The 25,416-nt window shown below is 45.3% G+C and overlaps 1 protein-coding gene across 3 annotated transcripts in view; it reads right to left on the bottom strand.

Moving 5' to 3' along the window:
* The window catches only part of ST6GAL1 (ST6 beta-galactoside alpha-2,6-sialyltransferase 1), a 122,826-nt gene that overhangs the window by 66,569 nt on the left and 30,841 nt on the right, over positions 1 to 25,416 (bottom strand). Inside the window, exons 1-2 of one of the 3 annotated variants that reach the window (XM_030215760.1) lie at positions 19,580 to 19,676; positions 9,683 to 9,772 (exon numbers count right to left, since the gene is read on the bottom strand). In XM_030215760.1, coding sequence (XP_030071620.1) covers positions 9,683 to 9,726 — 44 coding nt within the window. In that variant the 5' untranslated portion in view covers positions 9,727 to 9,772; positions 19,580 to 19,676. Of the gene's footprint in view, positions 1 to 9,682; positions 9,773 to 14,353; positions 14,420 to 19,579; positions 19,677 to 25,416 lie in introns of those variants that run through there. The other 2 variants (XM_030215758.1, XM_030215759.1) reach the window with 2 other exon arrangements.

Here is a 25,416-nt window from a genome sequence, read left to right as displayed (position 1 = left end):
CGCCTTCCCATCTCCAGAAAAGATTTGTTTGTAGATTAATTCCTTTCAAATATTTGAATGTCTGTATCATATCACCCCTGTTTCTCCTTTATTCCAGGGCATACATGTTCAGATCAGCAAGTCTCTCCTTTTATGTCTTGTAACGCAAATCCCATACCATTTTTGTAGCTTTTCTTTGCACCGCCTAAATTCTTTTTACATCCTTAACAAGATACGGCCTCCAAAACTGAACACAATACTCCAAGTGGGGCCTCACCAACGACCTGTACAGGCGCATCAACACCTCCTTTCTTCTGCTGGTCACACCTCTCTCTAAATAGCCTAGCATCCTTCTGGCTATGGCCACCGCCTTGTCACACTGTTTTGTCGCCTTCAGATTCTCAGATACTATCACTCCAAGATCCCTCTCCCTGTCTGTACATATCAGACTCTCACCGCCTAACACATACGTCTCCCATGGATCTCTACTCACTAAGTGCATCACTTTGCCTTTCTTCGCATTGAATTTTAATTGCCAAACATTAGACCATTCTTCTAGCTTCTGCAGATCCTTTTTCATGTTTTTCACTCCCTCCAGGGTGTCCACTCTGTTACAAATCTTGGTATCATCTGCAAAAAGGCAAACTTTTCCTTCTAACCCTCCGGCAATGTCGCTCACAAATATATTGAACAAAATCGGCCCCATCACCGATCCCTGAGGTACTCCGCTACTCACCTTTCCCTCATCCGAGCGAGTTCCATTAACCACCACCCTCTGGCGTCTGTCTGTCAACCAGTTCCTAATCCAGTTCACCACGTTGGGTCCTATCTTCAGCCTGCCAAGTTTATTCGAGCCTCCTGTGAGGAACCATGTCAAAGGCTTTGCTGAAATCTAAGTACATTACATCTATTGCATGTCCTTGATTCAATTCCCTGGTCACCCAGTCAAAGAATTCAATGAGCTTCGTTTGGCACGACTTACCTTTGGTAAAACCATGTTGTCTCGGATCTTGCAACTTATTGGATTCCAGGAAATTCACTATCCTTTCCTTCAGAATTGCTTCCATTACTTTTCCAATAACCGAAGTGAGGCTTACCGGCCTGTAGTTTCCAGCTTCTTCCCTATCACCACTTTTGTGAAGAGGGTCCACATCCGTTGTTCTCCAATCCCACGGAACCTCCCCGTCTCCAAGAATTTATTAAACAAATCTTTCAGAGGACCCGCCAGAACCTGTCTGAGCTTCCTCAATATTCTGGGATGGATCCCATCCGGTCCCATGGCTTTGTCCACTTAGATTTTCAAGTTGTTCATAAACACTCTCTTCTGTGAACGGTGCTATATCTGCTCCATTCTCATATGTACTTTTGCCAATCAATCGAGATCCTTCTCCAGGATTTTCTTCAGTGAAAACAGAACAGAAGTATTTGTTTAGCACATTTGCTTTTTCTTCATCATTATCCACATAGCAGTTTGCATCATCATTTTTAATCTTCCTCCTTTCACTAATATATACCTGAAGAAATTTTTGTCGCCCCTCCTTACATTTCTAGCCATTTGTTCTTCCGCTTGCGCTTTCGCCAGACGTATCTCTCTCTTGGCTTCTTTGTTTCATCTGGTATTCCTCTGTATTCCTTGAGTTTTTCTGTATTTCAGGAATGCCAACTCTTTAGCCTTTATTTTCTCAGCCACTTGCTTGGAGAACCATATTGGTTTCCTTTTTCTCTTGCTTTTATTTACTCTCCTTACATAAAGGTTTGTGGCCATATTTATAGCTTCTTTCAACCTGGACCACTATCCTTCCACTTCTCGTATGTCCTCCCATAATACAAAAAACTACTTATTACAGCATCAGTTTAAACATAGAAAAAAGAAAAAGGTATAAAGCAATAGTAAACACGGAGATGTAAAAAAGGTTTTCTCCCTCTCCTGATTTCCCCTATTACTGGCATATATGTCACACTGAGTAGCAAATTTAAACAAAATTTAATATTAGACAAAGGGGAAATGAGTAAACACAATATTGAGATGGAAGGAAACTGTTGTGAGAATGCAATACTGTTAAACAAACAAAAACATAAGGCAGGCCTATAACTATAAAATTTATATTAATTCAGACCAAATGCATTACCTCCACCAGAACCAAGGTATGCAAAGTATTCCAAAGAGTGAGATTTACTACCACAATGAGGAAGGTAAAAACCTCACTGATTGGATTTCATTCTCACAGAAAGGGAAGAGGGCATTTTAGGGATAAATGTGGCATGATAGAGGAGGGTCTGAGGCCTGAGGAAGGGGCTGCTGACTACAATTATTGATAAGTAATACCTACACATTACTCCTCTATCATGCCACATGTATCCCTGGTCCTTCAACAAATATAAAACAAGGCAGCAAGAGCACTATAGAGGTGTGAAGGCAATTCAAAAAATTAAAGCCTCAAGTCAGACCCTGCATGCAAAGCAATACTAGAGACATAGGGACTGGAATGAAAGATATCAGAAATGTGCATTTCCCAAAACTGAAATATATCAATAAATTCAGAAAAAAAAATGTTTTACATTTGTTGTCTGAGCATATTTTCCCCATTCACTTTGGTCCCAGGGTCTCTTTTCTACTTTTCTCAGTTTTCACTATCTTTCTAGGATCTCCACTCCATTTGACATTTCTCCTCTTTTTATGTGCAACAACCATCTTCCCTCTGTGAACCTATCCTGCTTATAATCGAAAGAGAAAAACGCCTATATTGCGACCAAAAACAGGAGATGGGCGTCTTTCTCCCGTGGGCGCCCAAATCGGTATAATCGAAAGCTGATTTTGGGCGTTTCCAACTGCAATCCGTCGCAGAAATGGGTAAAGTTGACAGGGGCGTTCGGAGGCGTGGTGAAGGCGGAACTGGGGTGTGGTTATCGGCCAAGGAGAGATGGGCGCCTTTAGCTGGTAATCGAAAAAAAAAAAAGGCGTTTTTACTGCGATTTTGGGTCACTTTTTTTTACCCTTTTTTTTTCACGAACAGGTCCCAAAAAAGTGCCCCAACTGACCAGATGACCACTGGAGGGAATCAGGGATGACCTCCCCGGACTCCCCCAGTGGTCACTAACCCCCTCCCACCAAAAAAACCCCACTTTAAATACTTTTTTTCCAGCCTGTATGCCAGCCTCAAATGCCGTACCCACCTCCATGACAGCAGAATGTGTTCTATCCTGTGACAGCCTTTCCCTGGTTCTGATGTGGCTCTCGGGTGCGTGTGACACCTTTTCTGTTATGCGTACTGCAGAGTCACATCAGCAATGCATTGTGGTGGATGTAGGGTATTGGGCTCCGTGATTCCACTAGCTTGTGGCAAATGCTCACGATGTTGGTAGTCTCTACTCCATGTTGCTTTTCCCCCTGCTTACTGGGTCAGACTGTGCCCTGTTTTGTTTCTGGTAGTCCATGAGGTAGTGGCCATTTTTGTAAGCCAGTTTTAGATCCTTTCACGTGTTAGCCACGTTACAGAACTTAGTCCACCTCACCAGGATGAACAGGTAGACGCAGAAATGATAAAAGAAATCAGAGACGCGAACAAAATGGGCAATGTGATAATAATGGGTGACTTCAATTATCCAAATATAGACTGGGTAAATGTAACATCGGGACACGCTACAGAGGTACAATTCCTTGATGAAATCAAGGACAGCTTTATGGAGCAGCTGGTGCAGGAGCCGACGAGAGAAGGAAAAATTCTGGAGCGCATGATCTGGTGAGGAACGTTATGGTACTGGGGCCGCTTGATAACAATGATCATAATATGATCAGTTTTGATATCGACCTTGAAGTAACTGTACACAGAAAGTCAAATACGTTAGCGTTTAACTTTAAAAAAGGAGACTATGATAAAATGAGAAGAATGGTAAAAAAAAAAACTTAGGGGGGCAACTGAGAGAGTAAAAACTGTACAACAGGCGTGGACGCTGTTCAAAAATACCATCCTGGAGGCCCAGGCCATACATATTCTATGAATTAGAAAAGAAAGACGGAAGTCCAAAAGGCAGCCGGCCTGGTTGAAAAGTGAGGTGAAGGAAGCTATTAGGGCTAAAAGAAACGCCTTCAGAAAATGGAAGAAGGAACCATCTGAAAATAACAAGAAGCAGCATAAGGAGTGTCAAAGCAAATGCAAGGCGCAGATAAAGAAGGCCAAGAGGGATTACGAAAAAAAGATAGCATTAGAGGCAAAAAAACATAGTAAAAAATTTTTTCGGTATATTAGAAGCAGGAAGCCGGCAAAAGAATCGGTTGGGCCGCTGGATGACCGAGAGGTAAAAGGGGCGATCAAGGAAGACAAAGACGTAGCGGAGAGACTGAATGAATTCTTTGCTTCGGTCTTCACAGAGGAAGATTTGGGTGGGATACCAGTGTTGGAAATGGTATTTCAAGCGGACGAGTCGGAGAAACTTACTGACTTCATGGTAAACCTGGAGGATGTAATGGGGCAGTTCAGCAAACTGAAGAGTAGCAAATCTCCTGGACCGGATGGTATTCATCCTACAGAACTGATAGAACTGAAAAATGAGCTTGCGGAGCTACTGCTAGTGATATGCAACTTATTCTTAAAATCGAGCGTGGTACCGGAAGATTGGAGGGTGGCCAATGTAACGCCGATTTTTTTAAAAAGGCTCCAGGGGAGATCCGGGAAATTATAGACCGGTGAGTCTGACGTCAGTGCCGGGGAAAATGGTAAAGGCTATTATTAAAAACAAAATTACACAGCACATCCGAGGACATAGATTACTGAGACCAAGTCAGCACGGCTTTTGTGTGGGGAAATCGTGCCTGACCAATTTACTTCAATTCTTTGAAGGAGAAAACAAACATGTGGACAAAGGGGAGCCGGTTGATATTGTGTATCTGGATTTTCAAAAGGCGTTTGACAAGGTACCTCATGAAAGGCTACAAAGGAAATTGGAGGGTCATGGGATAGAAGGAAATGTCCTATTGTGGATTAAAAACTGGTTGAAGGATAGGAAACAGAGAGTGGGGTTAAATGGGCAGTATTCACAATGGAGAAGGGTAGTTAGTGGGGTTCCTCAGGGGTCTATGCTAGGACCGCTGCTTTTTAATATATTTATAAATGATTTAGAGATGGGAGTAACTAGCGAGGTAATTAAATTTGCTGATGACACAAAGTTATTCAAAGTTGTTAAATCGCGACAGGATTGTGAAAAATTACAAGAGGACCTCACGAGACTGGGAGACTGGGCGGCTAAATGGCAGATGACGTTTAATGTGAGCAAGTGCAAGGTGATGCATGTGGGAAAAAAGAACCCGAATTATAGCTACGTCATGCAAGGTTCCACGTTAGGAGTTACGGACCAAGAAAGGGATCTGGTGTCGTCGTCGATAATACACTGAAACCTTCTGCTCAGTGTGCTGCTGCGACTAGCAAAGCGAATAGAATGTTGGGTATTATAAGGAAAGGGTATGGAAAACAGGTGTGAGGATGTTATAATGCTGTTGTATCGCTCCATGGTGCGCCCGCACCTTGAGTATTGTGTTCAATTCTGGTCGCCGCATTTCAAAAAAGATATAGTAGAATTGGAAAAGGTGCAGCAAAGGGCGACTAAAATGATAGCGGGGATGGGACGACTTCCCTATGAAGAAAGATTAAGGAGGCTAAAGCTATTCAGCTTGGAGAAGAGACGGCTGAGGGGAGACATGATAGAAGTATATAAAATAATGAGTGGAGTGGAACAGGTGGATGTGAAGCATCTGTTCACGCTTTCCAAAAATACTAGGACTAGGGGGCATGCGATGAAACTACAGTGTAGTAAATTTAAAACAAATCGGAGAAAATTTTTCTTCACCCAACGTATAATTAAACTCTGGAATTTGTTGCCGGAGAAAGTGGTGAAGGCGGTTAGCTTAGCAGAGTTTAAAAAGGGCTTGGACGATTTCCTAAAGGACAAGTCCATATAGCGCTACTAAATGGACTTGGGAAAAATCCACAATTCCAGGAATAACATGTATAGAATGTTTGTACGTTTGGGAAGCTTGCCAGGTGCCCTTGGCCTGGATTGGCCGCTGTCGTGGACAGGATGCTGGGCTCGATGGACCCTTGGTCTTTTCCCAGTATGGCATTACTTATGTACTTATGTACTTGAATGTGGCTGAAAGAGGGCATTGTACACCATTCTGCCAGCTCTGACCTACTGCTAATCTCAGTACCAGGGAGACTCGTTGCCAGTGGGGCACAATCTCTGATCTGCAGTTAACTGTGAGTAAGTATGCTTATTCCAATAAAGGATGTTTTCGGAGAGATTAGTCTTCAGGTGTCAACTGGTGTGCCAATGTTATATAGCAGCAACAAGTCCTAGAGGCCTGCGAGTATGCAGGTCCCTGGAGCACTTTTAGTGGGTACCGCAGTGCACTTCAGCCAGGTGGACCCAGGCCCATCCCCCCCTACCTGTAACACTTGTGCTGGTAAATGGGAGGCCTCCAAAACCCACTGTACCCACATGTAGGTGCCCCCTTCACACCTAAGAGCTATGGTAGTGTTGTACATTTGTGGGTAGTGGGTTTTGGGGGAGGGGGGTTGGGTGCTCAGCACCCGTGGTAACGGAGCTATGCATGTGGGATCGTTGCTGAAGTCCACCACACTGACCTCTAGGGTGCCCAGTTGGTGTCCTGGCATGTCAGGGGGGCGAGTGTACTACGAATCGTGGCCCCTCCCACGACCAAATGGCTCGGATTAGGACGTTTTTGAGCTGGGCGTTTTTAGTTTCCATTATCGCTAAAAAAAAAAAACAAACGCCCAGCTCAAAAACGTCCATTTTTCAAAAATACGGTCTGTCCCGCCTCTTCACGTACCTGTTTTCAGACATAGACGCCCATGGAGATAGGCGTTCGCGTTCAATTATGCCCCTCTATGTCTCCTGTTCAGTATCTTCCATCTGTACCCCTGTGTGTCCTTATCTCTATGCTCCTTCCCCATACAGTATTTCTTCTCCATGTCCCTGTCTCACCTCAGAGTCAGCATCTCACACTCCCCCCCCCCCCCAACAATAATCTGGTTCCTCTACTCTCCAGCACAAGTCAGGCATCTATTCTAGCTCAATCCCCCCCCCCCCCCCCGCGTTTCTCTGTCCCTCCCACTCACAAACTCTGTGGACCCATAGAGAATGAGTGGGAGGTGAAGAGACAGAAAAATGCTGGACCCACAGGAGCAGCCATTTTCAATCCCTCATTTCTACTCCAAACCTGCACAGTAGTCTCTCTCATGGCCCCCCATCACATCTCACACAGTAGTCTCTCATGCTTCCCACCCTCACCCTATATCACATCCCACACAGTATTCTCTCATGATCCCCCCACCATCTCTCTCAAGACCCCCCACCCCACATGGTAATCTCTCATGGCCCCCCACCCTCACCCCACATCACATCCCACACAGTAGTCTCCTATGATCCACCCTACGCCACCCAGTAGTATCTCATGATCCACCCCGCCCCCCCATCTACACACGTATACATACAACAAACCAGAGGATCCTTGAAAGTAAATTTAAGCAGTCTTACCAAAGGTTGGAGACACTTCCTCTGCCAGCTGTACTGCTCCCACTGATCCCAACGCTCTTCTCTTCCTGCTCTTGCCAATCTCCCCGATGCTGCTCTCGCCAGTACATGCACTGTTTCTGCTGGTTCCCGACGCTGCTGCTCCTGCCGGACCCCCAATGCTGCTCCTGCTGGTTGCCTGATGCTGCTCTGCTGCTCCTGCCGGTCACCGCACAAACACCACATGGAAAAAAAATGTCCTCTACTTCTGCACAGCCGCCGCTGATCCGTCTTTTGTCCTCTCCCAGTCCGTATGGCATGGGCTTCCAAAAGGCTCCACTGGTTGCTGCCTTGCCAGCCAATGAGATGCTGCTTTCATTCTCAAGCAAAGGAAAGCAGCATCTCATTGGCCAGAAAAAAGAGTTTTGTCTGCTTTGTTAGGAAGAGAGAGAGAAGAGGTTGCCTGCACTCTTCATCGGGTATGTTTTTGTACCGGCTGCAAACTTTAGCGTCGGGTCTGATTTTTTTGTCGCCACTGCGACCTGGCACCCAGGGTTTGTTGAGCCCTGGTTTAGTGTCAGCTGATTTTTAGCATGAACACAGTACCGCAAATGGCTTCTTATATTTGCACCTCCGCGGATAAGCAAAATAGCGAATGCAGAACATGCGAATAATGAAAATGGACTGTATTAATTTATTCTTCCAAAAAACAACAAGGCAAACAATCTGCAAACTACAACGTGGAAAACAACACAGCAGATCTATATAACAAATTGAAAATTTATTAATAGTACCATATATCAAAATGTATTTTAGTTTATATTTTTATGTATGCATTTTATATGCAAGTGAAGTATCAATTTATATACACTGGTGCAATTTATTAGGATGTGGGTATAGTATATTCATGGTTCTCCTTTTGTTTATTGTTATTTCTATTTTTATTGTTTATTGTTTATTTGTTCATTAATTATAATTTTAAATGTAATTGTTTATTAACTAAACATATTTTTATTATTGATAATTATATATTACCGGATTGGCTTTCCATGTTTATATGTATATATTAGTTTTACATGTTTATACATATTGTTATATATTCTTGGATTGTATATGTTTTGCTTATTCTAGCCCCTGGGCGAAACACAGCCTGTGTCGGGCAACATTTTGATATATGGCACTATTAATAAAGGTTCAATTTATTTATTTTATGGCATTTGTATCCCACATTATCCCACCCAATGTGGCTTACATTTCGTTATGGATACTGGAAATAGCATTGAATATACATTTGGTTTACAGAGGGTTTTGTGATACATGGTAGTAAGATAGATGAGGGCATTAGAGCAGAAAGACATTATACCACATTATAAGACAGTCTGGAAGTTTTAAGACTATACAATTACACATGTTGAATTATACAGTTACACATGCTGATCTTTGTGATATATCTTGTCGAAGAGATAGGTTTTCAATAGTTTGCGGAAATTGGTCAATTGGTCAATTCATAGACCGTTTTCAGGTTACGTGGCAGCACGTTCCAGAGTTGCGTGCTCGTATAGGAAAAGGTAGATGCATGCATTGATTTGTATTTCAGACCCTTGCATTTGGGAGGATGTAAATTAAGGAATGTGCGAGAGGATCTTTTTGCGTCCTGGGTGGTAGGTCTATCAGGTCTGACATATAGGCTGGGGCGTCACCATGGATGATCTTGTGGACCAGGGTGCAAAGTTTGAATGTGATACGTTCCTTTAGTGGGAGCCAGTGTAATTTTTCCCGCAAGGGTTTCGCGCTTTCGTATTTTGGTGTGCCGAATATTAGTCTGGCTGCTGTATTCTGGGCTGTCTGGAGTTTAAGTATTTGTTCTTTACAGCCAGCGTAAAGTGAGTTGCAGTAATCCAGATGACTAAATACCAATGATTGTACCAGATTGCGAAAGACAGTTCTTGGAAAAAATGGTCTGACTCTTTTTAGTTTCCACATTGCATGAATCATCTTTTTAGTAGTGTTATTTGCGTGGTTCTCAAGTGTTCAATTTGTTATATAAAGGTTCAATTTGTTATATAGATCTGCTTAATTTATTCTTCTGAAGGATTTTTTATAACACTAATATACTTTTCTTTCTTAACCCATACTGAAGCATCTTTGAAGTTAAAAAAAAAGAGATTTTCATTACCTGTTTTTCCACAATAATGAAACTTTCCCCTCCTTTCTTTCCATCACCTGAATGTAATCACAGTACACAATGCTACCCCAGACACTGTACCTGTAAAAACAATATTTGTTGTATTTATGGAATAGTCAAATAGAATACACACAAATTATTTTTTGTTAGAAATTGAGCAGGTAACAGTCAGCCAATGGTGGTCAGCATTTTATTAGACACTGGACGAGTAGCCTAATGGTTAGTGTAGAGGACTGAGAACCTGCAGAACTGGGTTCTAGCTCCCATTATAACTCCTTGTGATACTGGGCAAATCACTTAACCCTCCATTGTCCCAGGTACAGAATAAGTACATGTATATAGTATGTAAGCCACTTAGATTGTAACCACAGAAAAGCAGTATATCAAATCCCATCCCTTGTACCTGATACTAAGTGCTGACAACTATCCAGGTACCACCACTGAACATCTGGGCACAATGCAGTTGCAGGGAGTTACCCAGGTACCACCAATATTCATTTGTGGTACCCAGACTGCTACCAGGTTAACTTAAGACAGTATTTTTGCTATCTCACATTAACTAGATAGGTTATCCACTGAATATCAATGGTGCCCAAGTAACTCCCAGCTGCACCCAGACTCTAACCCTGGACCACCCCAGCATCAACCTCTCCTACCTAGTTAAGTACTACTGAATATCAGGCCTGTTTTTTCTTGTAAAATTCACACCTATGAATTTACAGCTGTCTTACAAATTAGATATCTTCTATTGACCAAGGTGTGTTGCTTTTTTACTGCTGCCTTTAACATCATGCAAACCATGAGCTTTGCTGGCACATTTGATGGATTACAGTGCCCAAGCCTGCTTTTGACAGGTAAGAAGCAGTATTCTCTGATCCGTGGGAATGACAGTAAGAGATCCCCCAGGGATCAATCCTATCTCCAATATTGTATAATTTATATGTGTGCCACAAATTGAGATACTTAATGTGAATTATACTATGCACACTGACAATCCTCAACTTTATTGTTCTTATGGGTTAAACCATGAAGCATATATTAACAACTCAAACAAGTTCTTTCACTCCCTTTCATGAATGGTTTTTCAATATATTTGGTGGAATAAGCCCCCTTGAGTGCCACAGTCAGTGTTGTATTTACCTAAAGGGAAAGGAGGCATGGCAATCCCCACTTTTCAGCACTATCATCAAGCAGCCCAACTGAAATCCTTTTTAGCTTGGCACAAGGATGGTCACAAAACCTGGGTTTAGATAGAGTGGGGCTCTTTACCCTGCCTTAATGTGTGAGCGGGTCCCATGGCTTCCCTTGGGCGAGTTGGGTACTCTTGCGGGGTCCGCTAACCCTTACTTGAAGCTGACTTTGGAGCCTTGGATCCGAGCCCGTGCACATCTTTTGAAAGGCAGACAATATTTTCGGGCTACCCCAATTGCAGTGGTGCCTGGTTTTCCACCAGGCTGTTTGGATCCTTGGTACCAAGCCTGGGAGGTGGGTGGGTTGTCCCAATTAGGGAAATGTATTTATTAGGATTTAGGATTTATTTACTGCCTTTTTGAAGGAATTCACTCACTTGATGGATGATGGCAAACTGGTGACCTTCTCTGAGTTGGAGGAGTAATTTGGGTTGGGCCCTAAGGACTTTTTCCACTACGAGCAAGTCTCTGATTTTATTCGCAGGCAGGCCCTCCCAGAATTAGAGAATGATGAAACCTTTTTGGAATGGGCAGTGAATGGGAGAAGTGGGAGGGGCAGTATTTCTAGATTTTACCATGCTTTGGTGCAACAGCTTTCCCCGCCTATTAAATACAACCCTCTCTGGGAAGGTCGCTTAGGTTGTACTTACACTCCTAAGGTTTAGAATAAAATCTTTAAACACCTTCCAGAACTTTCTATTGCTAGCAATCTAGTGGAGAATGGTTACAAAATATATCAGTGGTATCTTACTCCTGCTCGCTTACAGAAAATGTATGGTCATGTCTCGGCTGCCTGCTGGCGGGCCTGTGGTAACAGGGGCACCTTTGTTCATATTTGATGGACCTGCCCTCAGACAATGGTCTACTGGGATTTGGGTTTTGGCTTGATTAGTGACATCACTAGGTTGTACCTCCAAAAATCCATGGGATGTGGCTTCCTTCATGTCAAGCCACTGGAGATTCTAGAGAAATACGTCCTAGTATTTCATATCACTACAGCAGCTAGACTGTTGTTTGCTGTGGCCTGAAGGAAGCCCCTTTTACCATCCCAATCACTAATTTTAACTAAAGTGAACTTTATTTTGCAGGATGTCTCATCTAACAGCACTTTGACGGAATTGCTTGGTGAACTTTCTTTGAAACTGGGATCCCTATGTTAAATGGGTACTTGATTCTCCTTCTTATCTGGACTTGTTCGTGTGACTTTTACCCTTGCCACCTTTGCAGTTTGCTGTAGGGGGGGGGGGTTGATGGGGGTATTGCAATCCACTATGCTCCACGTTGCCTTATGCCTAAGAGTGTTGGTATGAATGTCTTGCTGTACAGAACTTCTCTGTAGTTGTATAGTTTTTCAGTTGTATTTTGTTACCAAGAAATGTGTTAGTAAATACATTTAAATACATAAATGACCTGTGCAACTTGCATAGCATATAAATGCAAGGGAGTGCTCACAGTGAAGGAGCATGGGTGAAACAAACATTTACATGCGTAACTTACAGAATACTGTAAGTTTTCAGTGCGCCTAATATTCATGTACTTGCAGTTACATCAGCCATAGATCTGGTAACATAGTAACATAGTAGATGACGGCAGAAAAAGACCTGCAAGGTCCATCCAGTCTGCCCAACAAGATAAACTCATATGTGCTACTTTTTGTGTATACCTTACCTTGATTTGTACCTGTCCTTTTCAGGGCACAGACCGTATAAGTCTGCCCAGCACTATCCCTGCCTCCCAACCACCAGCCCCGCCTCCCACTACCGGCTCTGACACAGACCATATAAGTCTGCCCAGCACCATCCCCACCTCCCGCCACTGGCTTTGCCACCCAATCTCGGCTAAGCTCCTTAGGATCCATAACTGCAGCCACATAAATGTGATAGGAATATGCGTAACAGTATTCCGTAAAGTAGCAGTAAGTAGGATTCCAACCTTCTCTCCCTATGTGTACACTCCCCTTGCATTTATGCGCTCTTTCACCTAAATGAGCTGTTACAGAATAGCATTTCAGCACCCTGCAGGCACTTTCATGGGTAAGCGTACACTTATGCGAGAGCTAGTATTCTATATATTTATGCGTGCAAGGGGCAATTAAATGCAGGCACTCAGTATATGGAATTGTCCTTTATGTGTCTTAGGCTTAATGTGATCTGCCTCAGGGGTCTTAGCTCCTTTCTCTCTGTATAACATTTAAATGAGACCACTTTATAATATTTACTAAGTAGTCTGGGATGGACTTCCTTTTTCGACCAATGACATTCAGCTGTTTTTGTCTTTAAGATTATGTTATAGAATTATAAGCCTTTGCCTAATACCAAGCTGAAACATAACTCTGAGAAATCACAGGTACTTTGGGTATGGAGGACTGGCCTGGATTTTGGGGTTCAATTTACTTTGGTACTGTGTAAAGCAGATCTGGCATTGTGAACACAGCTGAAATAAAATTCTTAATCCTTGGAAAGGAAAATGAACTGAGAATGTTGGTCAGCTACTGCACAGATGATTGAGACAGATAATGAGACTGTCAGTTGTTTTCCATTTTGTTGTTTTTCTGTTCTGGGTGTCATGTGGCTTTTCGCACGTACATAGTTTCACAAAAGCTGATGAGGGAAAAATTTTAGAAAGATAATACATAGGGAAATCAAACAAACCGATTTCAGATAAACCTAAAATCAGTGTGGCATTGTAAGTCCTTGTGAAGTCGCTCTGCTTTCAAGCAGTGTGAGCAAGGTAAAAAATGACATTAGGAGAGGAATAAATATTGCATTTGTGAATGGAACAAATGGAGGAGTCACAAAAAATGGTTTATTTTTTATTTATGTAGTTTAATATGGGGGTGGGATTGTGACTGGTTTCAAGCAGTTATTGATGCTTCATTGAAAGTAAGCATCCACGTCTCATTAAGCAAACATTAATTAAACCATTATTAAAATGTATTTCAGTTTTCTGCTAGCTTTGGTGGGAAAATGTGGGATACAAATGCAACTAAATAAAATAAATAAATTATGAAACTATGGGCCCTGTTTACTAAGGTGGGTTAGCATTTTTAACGCACCTACAATTAGCGAGCGCGTTAAATATGTAGGTGCCTATAGGGATATTGTAGGTGCCTACACGGTTAACGCGTGTATATGTTTAAAGTGCATTAAAAATGAGGCTTAGTAAACAGGGCCCTATGAGTGGTATAGCGACCTTTATTGTAAGTACATGGTCTAATAGAAAACACTGAAGCTGTATCAATACTGATTTATTCTAATTGTGTATCCTATATACTAAATAATTGTATTTCAAACATTAGGTCTAATTTATTCAAGAGTGTTCCCTATTTGTGTCTATGAGAAATTGTTTTGTACACATATCCCAAAATAATGTATTCCATCTGTATAGCAACATATGTTTTCACACTCTCTCTGTCCATGTTCTTTTGCTACAGCAGCTGTCAAAAAGCATTCCAAGATATTTGTGAACTTACAATTGCATTGTATCCATCTAGCAGCATATTGCTTTCTTATACATGAAACCAGATTGTTATGATGGTCTGGTTCCCTTCTGACTCTCAGCCAGTTAGATTTTACCAGTTATACATACTACAGATACCAATCACCCAAGGAAACAGCACTGTTTCCATTCTACTTTGCATATCATAAAAATAAGAATAATTTAATTTCACTTTTACTACTGGTGGTTTTCAGTAATGATCTACCTATTTCTTAGCAATGTTTCCTGTAAACCTCCCTCCCTACAACTTCAGGGCAAAGGGTCATGATCTGGGATTGCCAGAAGATTCAGGAAAAATAAGAAAAATCCTTTTTTTTTCTACTGAGAGGATGCTGGATGACCAGATGTGGTAGAAATTACTACTGTGACAGAATTCGGCAGAGACAAGAAGGAGAGAAGGAGAAAACAGAGTACAAACAGCAAAAGCAGAAGTTAGTGACACTATAGACCAGGGCTAACTGGGTGGAAAACCAGAAAGTTATACATCCCCAGAGAACAATAGGAGTTATGCTGGCAGGTTGGTGGAGGTCAGGTATGGTCCAGCAAGTCCACTGAGATAAATAGGTAGATGTTTGAGTAATAGTCTGATTAGCTGGTATTATTACAAAACTAATGGGGGATATGAGACTGCTTACCCCCTTCTCTGCCAACAAGTTTAAGTGACTTAGATATCTGCAACCTAAAGACATGGCTAAAGCCATGTCTTTAGGTTGCTGAGTTGTCTGAAGAGTTCAGACAACTGAGTGAAGTAAAACTTGGCCACACTTTCGTTTACTGGTGAACACTTTCCTCAAGTTATGAGGTGTGAAATACATAATAACCAAACAACAGGACTACTGACTGTGGCTAGTAATAAATAATTGAATATGCCATACCCTGTCATAACAGCTGGAGCTAAAGGCTCATATGAACCTCCAATGCTTGTGTTTAGAAGTTGTGAGCCTAATATTCATCACCTGATAAATATTAAGACCCTGTTCTAAAGGACTGCCTTTAGAATGTGACTTTTAGCTTGAGTATTCCCTAAGCCAGAATCAACAAAAGTCCATAAACCATTATTAAGATGTACTTGGCCACTGCTTATTTCTAGGAAAATCTGTTTTACTTTTCTGGGATTTTGCCTAGTACTTGTGACCTGGAGTGGCCACTGTTGGAAACAGGATATTGGGCTTGATGGATCTTCGGTTTGTCCAAGTATAGCAACGCTTATGTTCTTATCTAACAAGAAAAAAAGGGAAGGTGGGGTGGGTGAATGAGCCACCTCAAAGGAGCTGGAAAGATCCTAAGCCTCAGAAGTACTTGTTTAAATCTGGAGCAAAAATGTCCTCACCTGGTGCTAAGGAAAGACTCCTACTTGGGGGAATTTCCCGCCGCACTATTTTTTGAAAGAAAACTGCCCAATCCGGGCTTTGCCCTCCTCAATTTCTGGCTCTTTATCAAGCCATCAGCAGACCTAACCTCCCCCCCCCCCCCACCGCCATCACCATTCCCCTGGCCCCCGAATCCTCTCTCAGTTAGGCCCAAGACAATTTGGGCCTGCCATTGCCATGAATTGGTCCATCCAGAGAATAAGCTCATCCCCCTGTTAAGAACAGGTTTCCAGACAAGCCATCGCCCTCAAGACTTGTTGGTAAGACATGAGGAATGGGAGGGCCCGAGTGTTGGATTAGCATGAGAACATCTATGGGAAGCCAACAAAAACTGATTTGAGCAAGAGTGATGTCTTACAAGCAATTCCAGCTTCTATGGCTGGCAGCTGGGATTATCCAACTGGTCTTCATTTATTTATTTTATTTCATAAAACTTGATATACCACTGTGCCTAATCAAATAGGCATAAAGCGGTTTATATTTTTTTAAAAATTAAAAACAATTATGGTATACATAAAATACAATGCAATAAAAGAAAACAGTCTTATAATTAAAAAACAAAACAAAAAAAATAAGAATTGCATCACAATGTAGAAGAGAAAGTTAAAGTGAACAAGGGCTCGTTTAAAGGTCTAGAGAATGGGTTGATTACCCATACTTAATTAATTGTGTATCTACTCTTGAATGACGCTTGATATGATGTAATGTTGTAAGCCACATTGAGCCTGCAAATAGGTGGGAAAATGTGGGATACAAATGCAACAAATAAATAAATTAAATACTTGAAAGATTTTTCCAAAGTTTGGGCCCAACATAACTGAAAGCGGTGTGACAAGTAATTGTTAGCTGGAGTTGCGTAGGGGAGGGAAAAGTAAGAAGGTTGTTGTCTGCTGATGGAAGAAAACGCATTGGTGTGTAGGGAATAAGAAGATTAGAGAGATAAGAAGGCATAGAGAAAAGTCTTGCCTTGAAAACTAGAGTAAGGATTTTGAATTGTATACGTACAAATAATGGAAGACAGTGTTCAGTAACAAGAAAGAGGGGTAATATGATCAAACCTGCATGCACTGTAAAGAAGTTTGACAGCTATTGATTGGATTAACTGTAAACGCTTAAAGGAATGCAAATGGAGACCAGAATAGAGAGAGTTACAGTAATCCAAATGAGAAATGACTAGTGCAGCGTTTCCCAACCTGTGCAGCACGGTAAACTCACAGGGGTGCCGTGGGGCAGATGGGAAGCTCACAGCCATGTGCTGGGACATCACCTAATTTCAACATATTTAAAGAAAGTTGTATGGAGTTCCAGGAAACCTACATACACCATGGCTGGGGCAAGCTACCGACCACAGCTCAGCTGTGATTGGTCATGGAGCCTGTCTGGCTCCTAAAAGGGCGATCCTGATTGGGAAGCAAGGCGTGAGGCTCTTTGTTTCCAAATCAGGATTGCCCTTTTATGCACCAGACAGGCTTCATGACCAATGACAGCTGAGCTGTGATTGGTAGCTTGCCCCAGCCATGTGTGGCAGGAAAACAGCAGTCCTCCATTGATGAGAAAGATTTTGTATGCAGCTGGCACAGAGAAAGAGATAAAGGTAAGCACCAATAATCCTGACCCTGTAAGAACGGCCAGTTAAAAAAATCACGCAACCAAGGGGAGGCTTCTGGGTTAGCAACAGGCACCATGTGGGAATTGCTGTCACTGCCAGGGACCTGTTGAAGCACAGGGATAATTGTGGGTGGGGTGGGGGAGGGAAAGAGAGATGCTGTAGGAGGAATGAGGGGCATAAGTGTTGGGCATGAGTTGGAATGGGAGGAAGGGGATAAATCTTGTATATGGGGGTCGAGGGGAGGGGTAGATGCTGCATGGAGAGGGACCGGAGAGGGAGAAATATTGGACATAGGGGTGCAGGGCAGGGAGAAATACTGGACATGATGTGTAGCGGGGGGGGCAGAGGAGAGTTGTGTGGCTGTGGGGGGTGGAGACCTGTGTGGTGGCGGAGGGTGCCACAAAACATTTCTCAGGCACTAAGGTGCCGTGAACCATAAGCGTTTGGGAACCACTGGACTAGCGCAAAAATCAAAGGACGAAGGGAAGTGGCTGGAATAAATGGACGAACTGCACAGATTCGATGAAGAGTAAAAAATGAAGACCAAAGAACTGCATCGATTTGGGATTTGGGGTTTGAAGGAGAGCTCAGATTCGAAAATAACACTCAGCATTTTAATAGTATTTTAAAAGGGAACTGTAAAACCACCTAGTGAAGGAGGAGAGATGTGTAAAACCCATGAATATGAAAAAGAATAGACACATTTTGTTTCATTCAAGAAAAGAAGATTGACCTTAAGCCATAGAGACACCTGAAACAAATAAGAATTAAACTGGGCTGGAGATTCTGCCCACTTAAGTCATTTACTATGTAATGTTATGTTATTTTGAATATCGGCCCAACAGTTTATAGAATATTATAAATTATGCGTTTCACTTGTCGCACTTAGGCACGCTAGCTTAGGCCTACCATTGACATATGTAAGAGGGCATGCCTAAATATGGGCACACCAATGCCAACATTATGTTAATGTTCTATAACAGAATCTTGACGCCAAGATGAAATTTTAGAATTGGCGCTAAGTGCAGGGCATTGGGACACCTAAACTGAGGCGACAATTTATAGAATTATGCTGATAGTCAGCAACACTAAATATACCTATTCACCACTGACCACTTGGAAAAGTGCTTCTTTTTGGTGTGCTCTTGTTTGGTGGAATTGGTTTCTGTTGGAATTGAGAAGGGAGGTGTCATTTAAACAATTGAAAGTAAACTTAAAAACGTTTTTGTTTCCAAAAATGTTTGGGTCTGTGAGCTGACTTGCAGCAGTGTCATTGGGTAATCTGTAAAAATGATTACTGTAAAAGTTGTGCATTTGGGATTTTATTTGGGGTCTGATCTTTGGTTATGAGTGATTGTTTGCTTTTCTTTCATACTTTGGCATTCTTTTATACTATACTTTGGCATCAATGAACTTTATCGTTATACCTCTATACTTCTAATTCCAGGAATTAACTCTGTACACTTGATTGCTTAACTTTCCCTGTCACTCAGGAACTCTATAGCAATACCACTCTATTTCTCATGCCAGAAATGAACTTGCGATACCTGATTGCATAACCTACTCTGTCACTTAATAACCATTTTGTATTTCTCAATCCGGATATGGCAATCGCCATTACGGCATTATGTAAGCCACACTGAGCCTGCAAATAGGTGGGAAAATGTGGGATACAAATGCAACAAATAAATAAATATGTAATTTCAGATTGTAAACCACTCTGACTTGTGTTAAAAGGGTAGTATATCAAATCTTTTAAAACTATTAATCTGTTTAATGTAGACCTGCTCTTAAGCAGACTTAAACTAAACCTATACCCTCCAAAATTCAGCTGGCAGTGGTCAGCAATTTTTAAAATACTGATTGTCGCTGGCTAAATTATCCCCCAGAATTCAGTGCCATGCCATGTCTGGGCACCGGCACTGAATACTGGGGGATAGATTTGGGCAGGCAGGTTGCTGGGACTTATGCAGACCCAGCCAATATTCAGCTGAGCCCACATAAGAAAGTTATGCAGGCTCCAACTGAATATCGGGTCAGGACCATTAAAAAAAAAAAAAAGGATTTTTCCACCCTCCCACAGCATAGCCCCAGACGACAGCCTCCTGGGCGGCCCTTCCCAACAACATCTGCCCCCCCAACATCTCCACTCCACACAACATCCCTCACCTCCAGGCAGCAGCCCATCCTACCCCCCCCCCCCCCCCCTCCCGGGGCACACCTGTCCTCCCTGGTGGTCCAGTGAGACGTCAGGGGCAGGAGAGAATCCTCCTTGTTCCTGACCCTAGCAGCAGCTTCTCGAAAATGGCTGCCGCGACCTCTCGCTATAGCCTCGCTGTAGTACTGCGGTAGTACTTAACCCTCCATTGCCCTAGGTACAAAAACTTAGACTGTGAGCCCACTAGGGACACAGAAAGCACCTGCATATAATAAATGCAAACCACTCTGACACCACAGAAAGACAATATACCAAACCCCTTTACCCTTTAAAAAGAAATCATTTTAATGTCTGAACAGGGCCACATTAACACTATGTTGGGCCCTAGACAAACACATCTGTAGACCTTCCTACTATGGACCCATCCCGCCCTCCCTTCCCCTCAGATTTACTCTTTTTCACACCACTGCCTCCTCCCATCTGCCAACACCCATTATCCAACATGAATTTTAGTGTTTTTCTAATTGTTATAAGGTAAAATTATGTATCATACCTGATAATTTTCTTTCCATTAATCATAGCTGATCAATCCATAGACTGGTGGGTTGTGTCCATCTACCAGCAGGTGGAGATAGAGAGCAAACTTTTGCCTCCCTATATGTGGTCATGTGCTGCCGGAAACTCCTCAGTATGTCGATATCAAAGCTCCATCCGCAGGACTCAGCACTTAGAGAATTACACCCACAAAGGGACGCTCTGCCCAGCTCACCACCGCCGAAACGGGGGAGGGGAATTACCCAGCTCATCCCCACACAAGTGGGGGAGGGGAATCCGTCCAGCTCATCCCCGCGGAGCGGGGGAGGGACACCACCCCGCCGATGCGGGGGGATCTGGCTTATCCTGCAACCGCAACCGCGGGAGGAGCTGACTGACCCTAACACCGCTGAAGCGGGAGGGTACAAAGCTGCCCTACAGCCGCACGAAGCGGGAGGGAGTGCCGGCAGAATTTATGTCTCAATCCAGCCCTGTAAAACGGAGGGGAGAGGAATGCAGCAGCTCACTGTAACACAAACTCGTCTCAACTCTTGAAGAATCCAATTGAAAAAACTTGAACACGAAGTCTTCCTGAACAGGAACTGAAGACTAAACTTGAATCTGAAATGCAACCAGAATATAAACAGTACAGATATCTGGGAAGGGCTATGGATTGATCAGCTATGATTAATGGAAAGAAAATTATCAGGTATGATACATAATTTTACCTTCCATATCATCAAGCTGATCAATCCATAGACTGGTGGGATGTACCGAAGCAGTACTCACCCAGGGCGGGACATTGAAATCCCTGACCGCAACACTGAAGCTCCAAACCGGGCCTCCGCCCGAGCAGCCACAGTCAAGCGGTAATGCCTGGAGAAGGTATGGGCCGATGCCCAAGTTGCCGCCTTGCATATCTCTTCCAAGGAGACGGACCCGGCCTCTGCCATTGAGGCCGCCAGAGCTCTAGTGGAGTGAGCCTTCAGCTGGACAGGCGGCACCTTCCCCGCGGCCACATAAGCCGCTGCAATGGCTTCCTTGACCCATCTTGCCACTGTAGGCTTAGAAGCCTGCAGACCCTTACGAGGACCTGTAAACAGGACAAACAGATGATCCGATTTCCGGAAATCATTGGTCACTTCCAAGTATCTGATGATGACTCGTCTCACATCCAGAAATTTGAGAGCAGAGTATTCCTCTGGGTAGTCCTCTCTACGAAAGGAAGGGAGACAGAGCTGCTGATTCACATGGAAGCGAGAAACAATCTTGGGCAGGAAGGAAGGCACTGTGCGAATAGTCACTCCTGCCTCAGTGAACTGCAGAAAAGGCTCTCGACATGAGAGTGCCTGGAGCTCGGAAACCCTTCTGGCTGAAGAGATAGCCACCAAAAAGACTGCTTTCAACGTCAGGTCTTTCAGAGATGCCCTAGACAAGGGTTCAAAAGGCGGCTTCTGCAAGGCTCTTAGCACCAGGTTGAGATTCCACGCAGGCACCACTGAGTGCAGAGGAGGGCGCAGGTGATTAACTCCCTTGAGAAAGCGCACCACATCTGGCTGCGAAGCCAGGGAAGCACCCTTCAGGCGGCCCCTGAAGCAAGCCAGAGCCGCTACCTGGACTTTAAGGGAACTGAGCGACAGGCCTTTCTCCAGACCTTCTTGCAGGAACGCCAACACTGAAGAAATTGGAGCAGTGAAGGGAGAAAGTGAGCCTGCTTCACACCACGCTGCAAAGGTACGCCAAACCCTGGCGTAAGCAGTAGAAGTAGAGCGCTTCCTCGCTCTCAGCATAGTGGCGATGACCTTGTCTGAGAAGCCCTTCTTTCTCAGACGCTGCCGCTCAATAGCCAGGCCGTAAGACCAAAGGGGGAGGGATCCTCCATCACCACGGGACCCTGATGTAACAGGCCCTGCTCTACTGGCAGCTGCAGAGGAACGTCGACTGAGAGCCTGATCAGGTCTGCATACCAGGGACGTCTGGGCCAGTCCGGACCCACCAGGATTATCCGGCCCGGATGCTTTGCCACCCGGCCTAGCACCCTGCCCAACATGGGCCAGGGCGGGAACACATAGAGAAGCTCTTGTGTCGGCCACTGTTGGAGAAGAGCATCTACTCCCAGGGATCGAGGTTCCCGTCCTCTGCTGAAAAAGCGCGGCACTTGGCAATTGGCCGATGACGCCATCAGATCTAGGCTGGACTGGCCCCAGCGCTTCGTGATGTCCAAGAACGCCTGAGCAGATAGCTGCCACTCTCCGGGCTCCAAGGTATGGCGACTGAGAAAGTCCGCCTTGACATTCATGACTCCGGCAATGTGAGCCGCTGACAGCTGTTCCAGGTTCGCTTCCGCCCACTGGCATAGATTCATGGCCTCCTTGGCTAGAGGGGCGCTCTTGGTACCTCCCTGGCGGTTGACATAGGCCACAGCCGTGGCATTGTCCGACAGGACCCGTACTGGCTTCAACGCCAGTACCGGGAGGAACTCCAAAAGCGCCAACCGAATGGCTCTGAGTTCCAGGAGGTTGATAGACCACTTTGCCTCTGCAGGAGACCAGAGCCCCTGCGCTGTCCTTCCCAAGCAGTGGGCTCCCCAGCCCGTCAAAGAGGCGTCCGTCGTGACGACAATCCACTCCGGGGTCACGAGAGGCATCCCTGCAGACAACTTGTCTGTCTGCAACCACCAGCTCAGCGCCTTGCGCACTGCTGGGTCCAAGGGAAGGCGCACAGCATAATCCTCCGACACCGGAGTCCAGCGCTGCAGCAGAGAGTGTTGTAGTGGTCTCATATGAGCCCTGGCCCAGGGCACTACTTCCATCGTGGCCGTCATAGAGCCCAACAGCTGCACATAGTCCCAAGCCCGAAGTGGAGAGGCTACTAGGAACTGGTCCACCTGAGCCTGAAGTTTGACAATCCGATTGTCTGGCAGGAACACTCTGCCCACTTGGGTGTCGAATCGAACTCCCAGATACTCCAGGGACTGAGTCGGGCGCAGCTGGCTTTTCTCCCAGTTGATGATCCATCCCAGGGAGCTCAAAAGAGCAACCACCCGGTCCACAGCCTTGCCACACTCTGCATAAGAGGGGGCTCGGATCAACCAGTCGTCCAGATAAGGATGGACTTGTACTCCTTCCTTTCTCAGGAAGGCCGCAATGACCACCATTACTTTGGAGAAGGTCCGCGGAGCAGTAGCCAACCCGAACGGGAGGGCTCTGAACTGGAAGTGTCGGCCCAGTACTGCAAAACGCAGGAAGCGTTGATGAGGAGGCCAGATGGGAATATGCAGGTACGCTTCCTTGATGTCCAAGGATGCTAGGTACTCCCCTGCCTTCACTGCCGCTATAACAGAGCGGAGAGTCTCCATGCGAAAGTGCCGAACTTTCAAGGCCCGATTGACCCCTTTGAGGTCGAGGATAGGCCGTACAGAACCTCCTTTCTTTGGCACCACAAAGTAAATGGAGTAACGTCCCTTGCCAAGCTGATTTTCTGGCACCGGAACGACCGCCCCCAGGCGGATCAGATTTTCCAAGGTCTGCTGCACTGCCACAGCTTTGACCGGAGACTTGCAGGGAGAGAGTACAAACCCGTCTCTTAAGGGTCGGCAGAACGCTAGCTTGTAGCCGTCTCTGATGACTTCCAGCACCCAAGCGTCTGAAGTTACCCTGGTCCACTCGCCCAGAAACGAGGACAGGCGTCCTCCAATCTGCACTGGGCCATGGACCAAGACCCCGTCATTGGGTACGAGACCCTGGTGGAGGAGCGGAGGGCGCACCTCCGGGACGGCGGTCTCTGCGAAAGGAATGCTGCTTTGGGGAGAAGTTCCTCTTGAAGGAAGAGGAGGCAGAGGAGCCCGACTTGCCCGGGCGGTACCGACGGACCTCCTGAAACCGTCCTCTGGAGTTACCGGGGCGAGCACTAGGCCGAGCCCTGGCCTCTGGTAACCTCTTGCCCTTAGACGTGCCGAGATCGGTCACAATTTTGTCCAGCTCGACCCCAAAGAGCAGCTTGCCTTTAAAAGGCAACATAGCCAGGCGGGACTTAGAGGCGTAGTCAGCAGACCAATGCTTCAGCCAAAGCCACCGCCGCGCAGAGACTATCTGAGCCATACCTTTAGCTGAGGCTCTCAAGACATCATACAGTAAGTCTGCCAAATAAGCCAAGCCCGATTCCAGGGCCGGCCAATCAGCCCTCAAGGAAGGATCCGAGGGGGAAGCCCGCTGTACAATCGTCAGGCACGCCCTGGCCACATAGGAGCCGCAAACTGAGGCCTGCAAACTTAAAGCAGCCGCCTCGAAGGACGACCTTAAGGCCGCCTCCAATCTTCTATCTTGGGCGTCCTTTAGGGCCGTGCCACCTTCCACTGGCAACGCCGTTTTCTTAGTCACCGCAGTGATTAAAGAATCCACGGTAGGCCAAATAAAGGCCTCACGTTCACTTTCAGGCAAAGGATAGAGGCGGGACATAGCCCTAGCCACTTTGAGGCTCGCTTCCGGGACATCCCATTGAGCCGAAATTAAGGTGTGCATGGCATCATGCACGTGGAAGGTTCTAGGCGGGCGCTTCGTTCCCAGCATAGTGGCGGAGCCAACAGGGGCTGAGGGAGAGACGTCCTCCGGAGAGGAAATCTTCAAAATGCCCATGGCCTGCATTAACAGGTTGGGCAAATCCTCTGAGCGAAAGATCCGCGCTGCAGAGGGGTCATCCGCTCCATCCGAGCGGGAATCCGTCTCCTCCAAGGAATCCCCAAAGGACCGTTGGGAGAACTCAGATACGCTGCCCTCATCTACATCCGAGGAGACAAAGTCCTCTAAGGTCTGGGAATCCACCCGAGGGCGTTTATTTCCGGAGGCCTCAATCCCTTTATCGGACAAGGGAGCAGGGGCAGCGTTTTGCATAAGAAAAGCCTGATGCAGCAGCAAAATAAACTCGGGGGAGAAACCCCCTAGACTGTGCACTTCAGCAGCCTGGGCCACAGCCCTAGACGCACCCTCAACCGGCGCTCGCAAGAGCGGGGGAGAAACATGCTGCGCATCCAAGATGGCGTCCGGCGCGACACTCCGAGAAGGAGCCGCGCGGGAAGAACGGCGCTTAATTTTAGCCGCCTTTTTGCCGTCGCCCAAATCAAGGGCGGCCAAGGCATTAACGTCTCCCAGCTCAAGGGCGGTCCAAGAAGAAGCCGTCCGAGCAGAGTGGCCGGCCAAGATGGCGGAGGCGAGCAGCGGGGGGTGGGCGTTTATGGCGGGAAAAACCGCCGCGCCAGAGGGAGAACCGGGACACTGACCGGCCTCCGAACTGACACCCAACAAGGACGAATCAGACTTTAAGACCCCCGCATCCCCGCTAGGAGCGTACACGCGGTCCGGGGAGCGATT

The sequence above is a fragment of the Microcaecilia unicolor genome, chromosome 10 (genome assembly GCF_901765095.1).
Source record: "Microcaecilia unicolor chromosome 10, aMicUni1.1, whole genome shotgun sequence".
Taxonomy (NCBI): Eukaryota; Metazoa; Chordata; class Amphibia; order Gymnophiona; family Siphonopidae; genus Microcaecilia; species Microcaecilia unicolor.
Note: the sequence above shows the minus strand (reverse complement) of the source record. Positions and strands in the feature narration are given on the sequence as shown.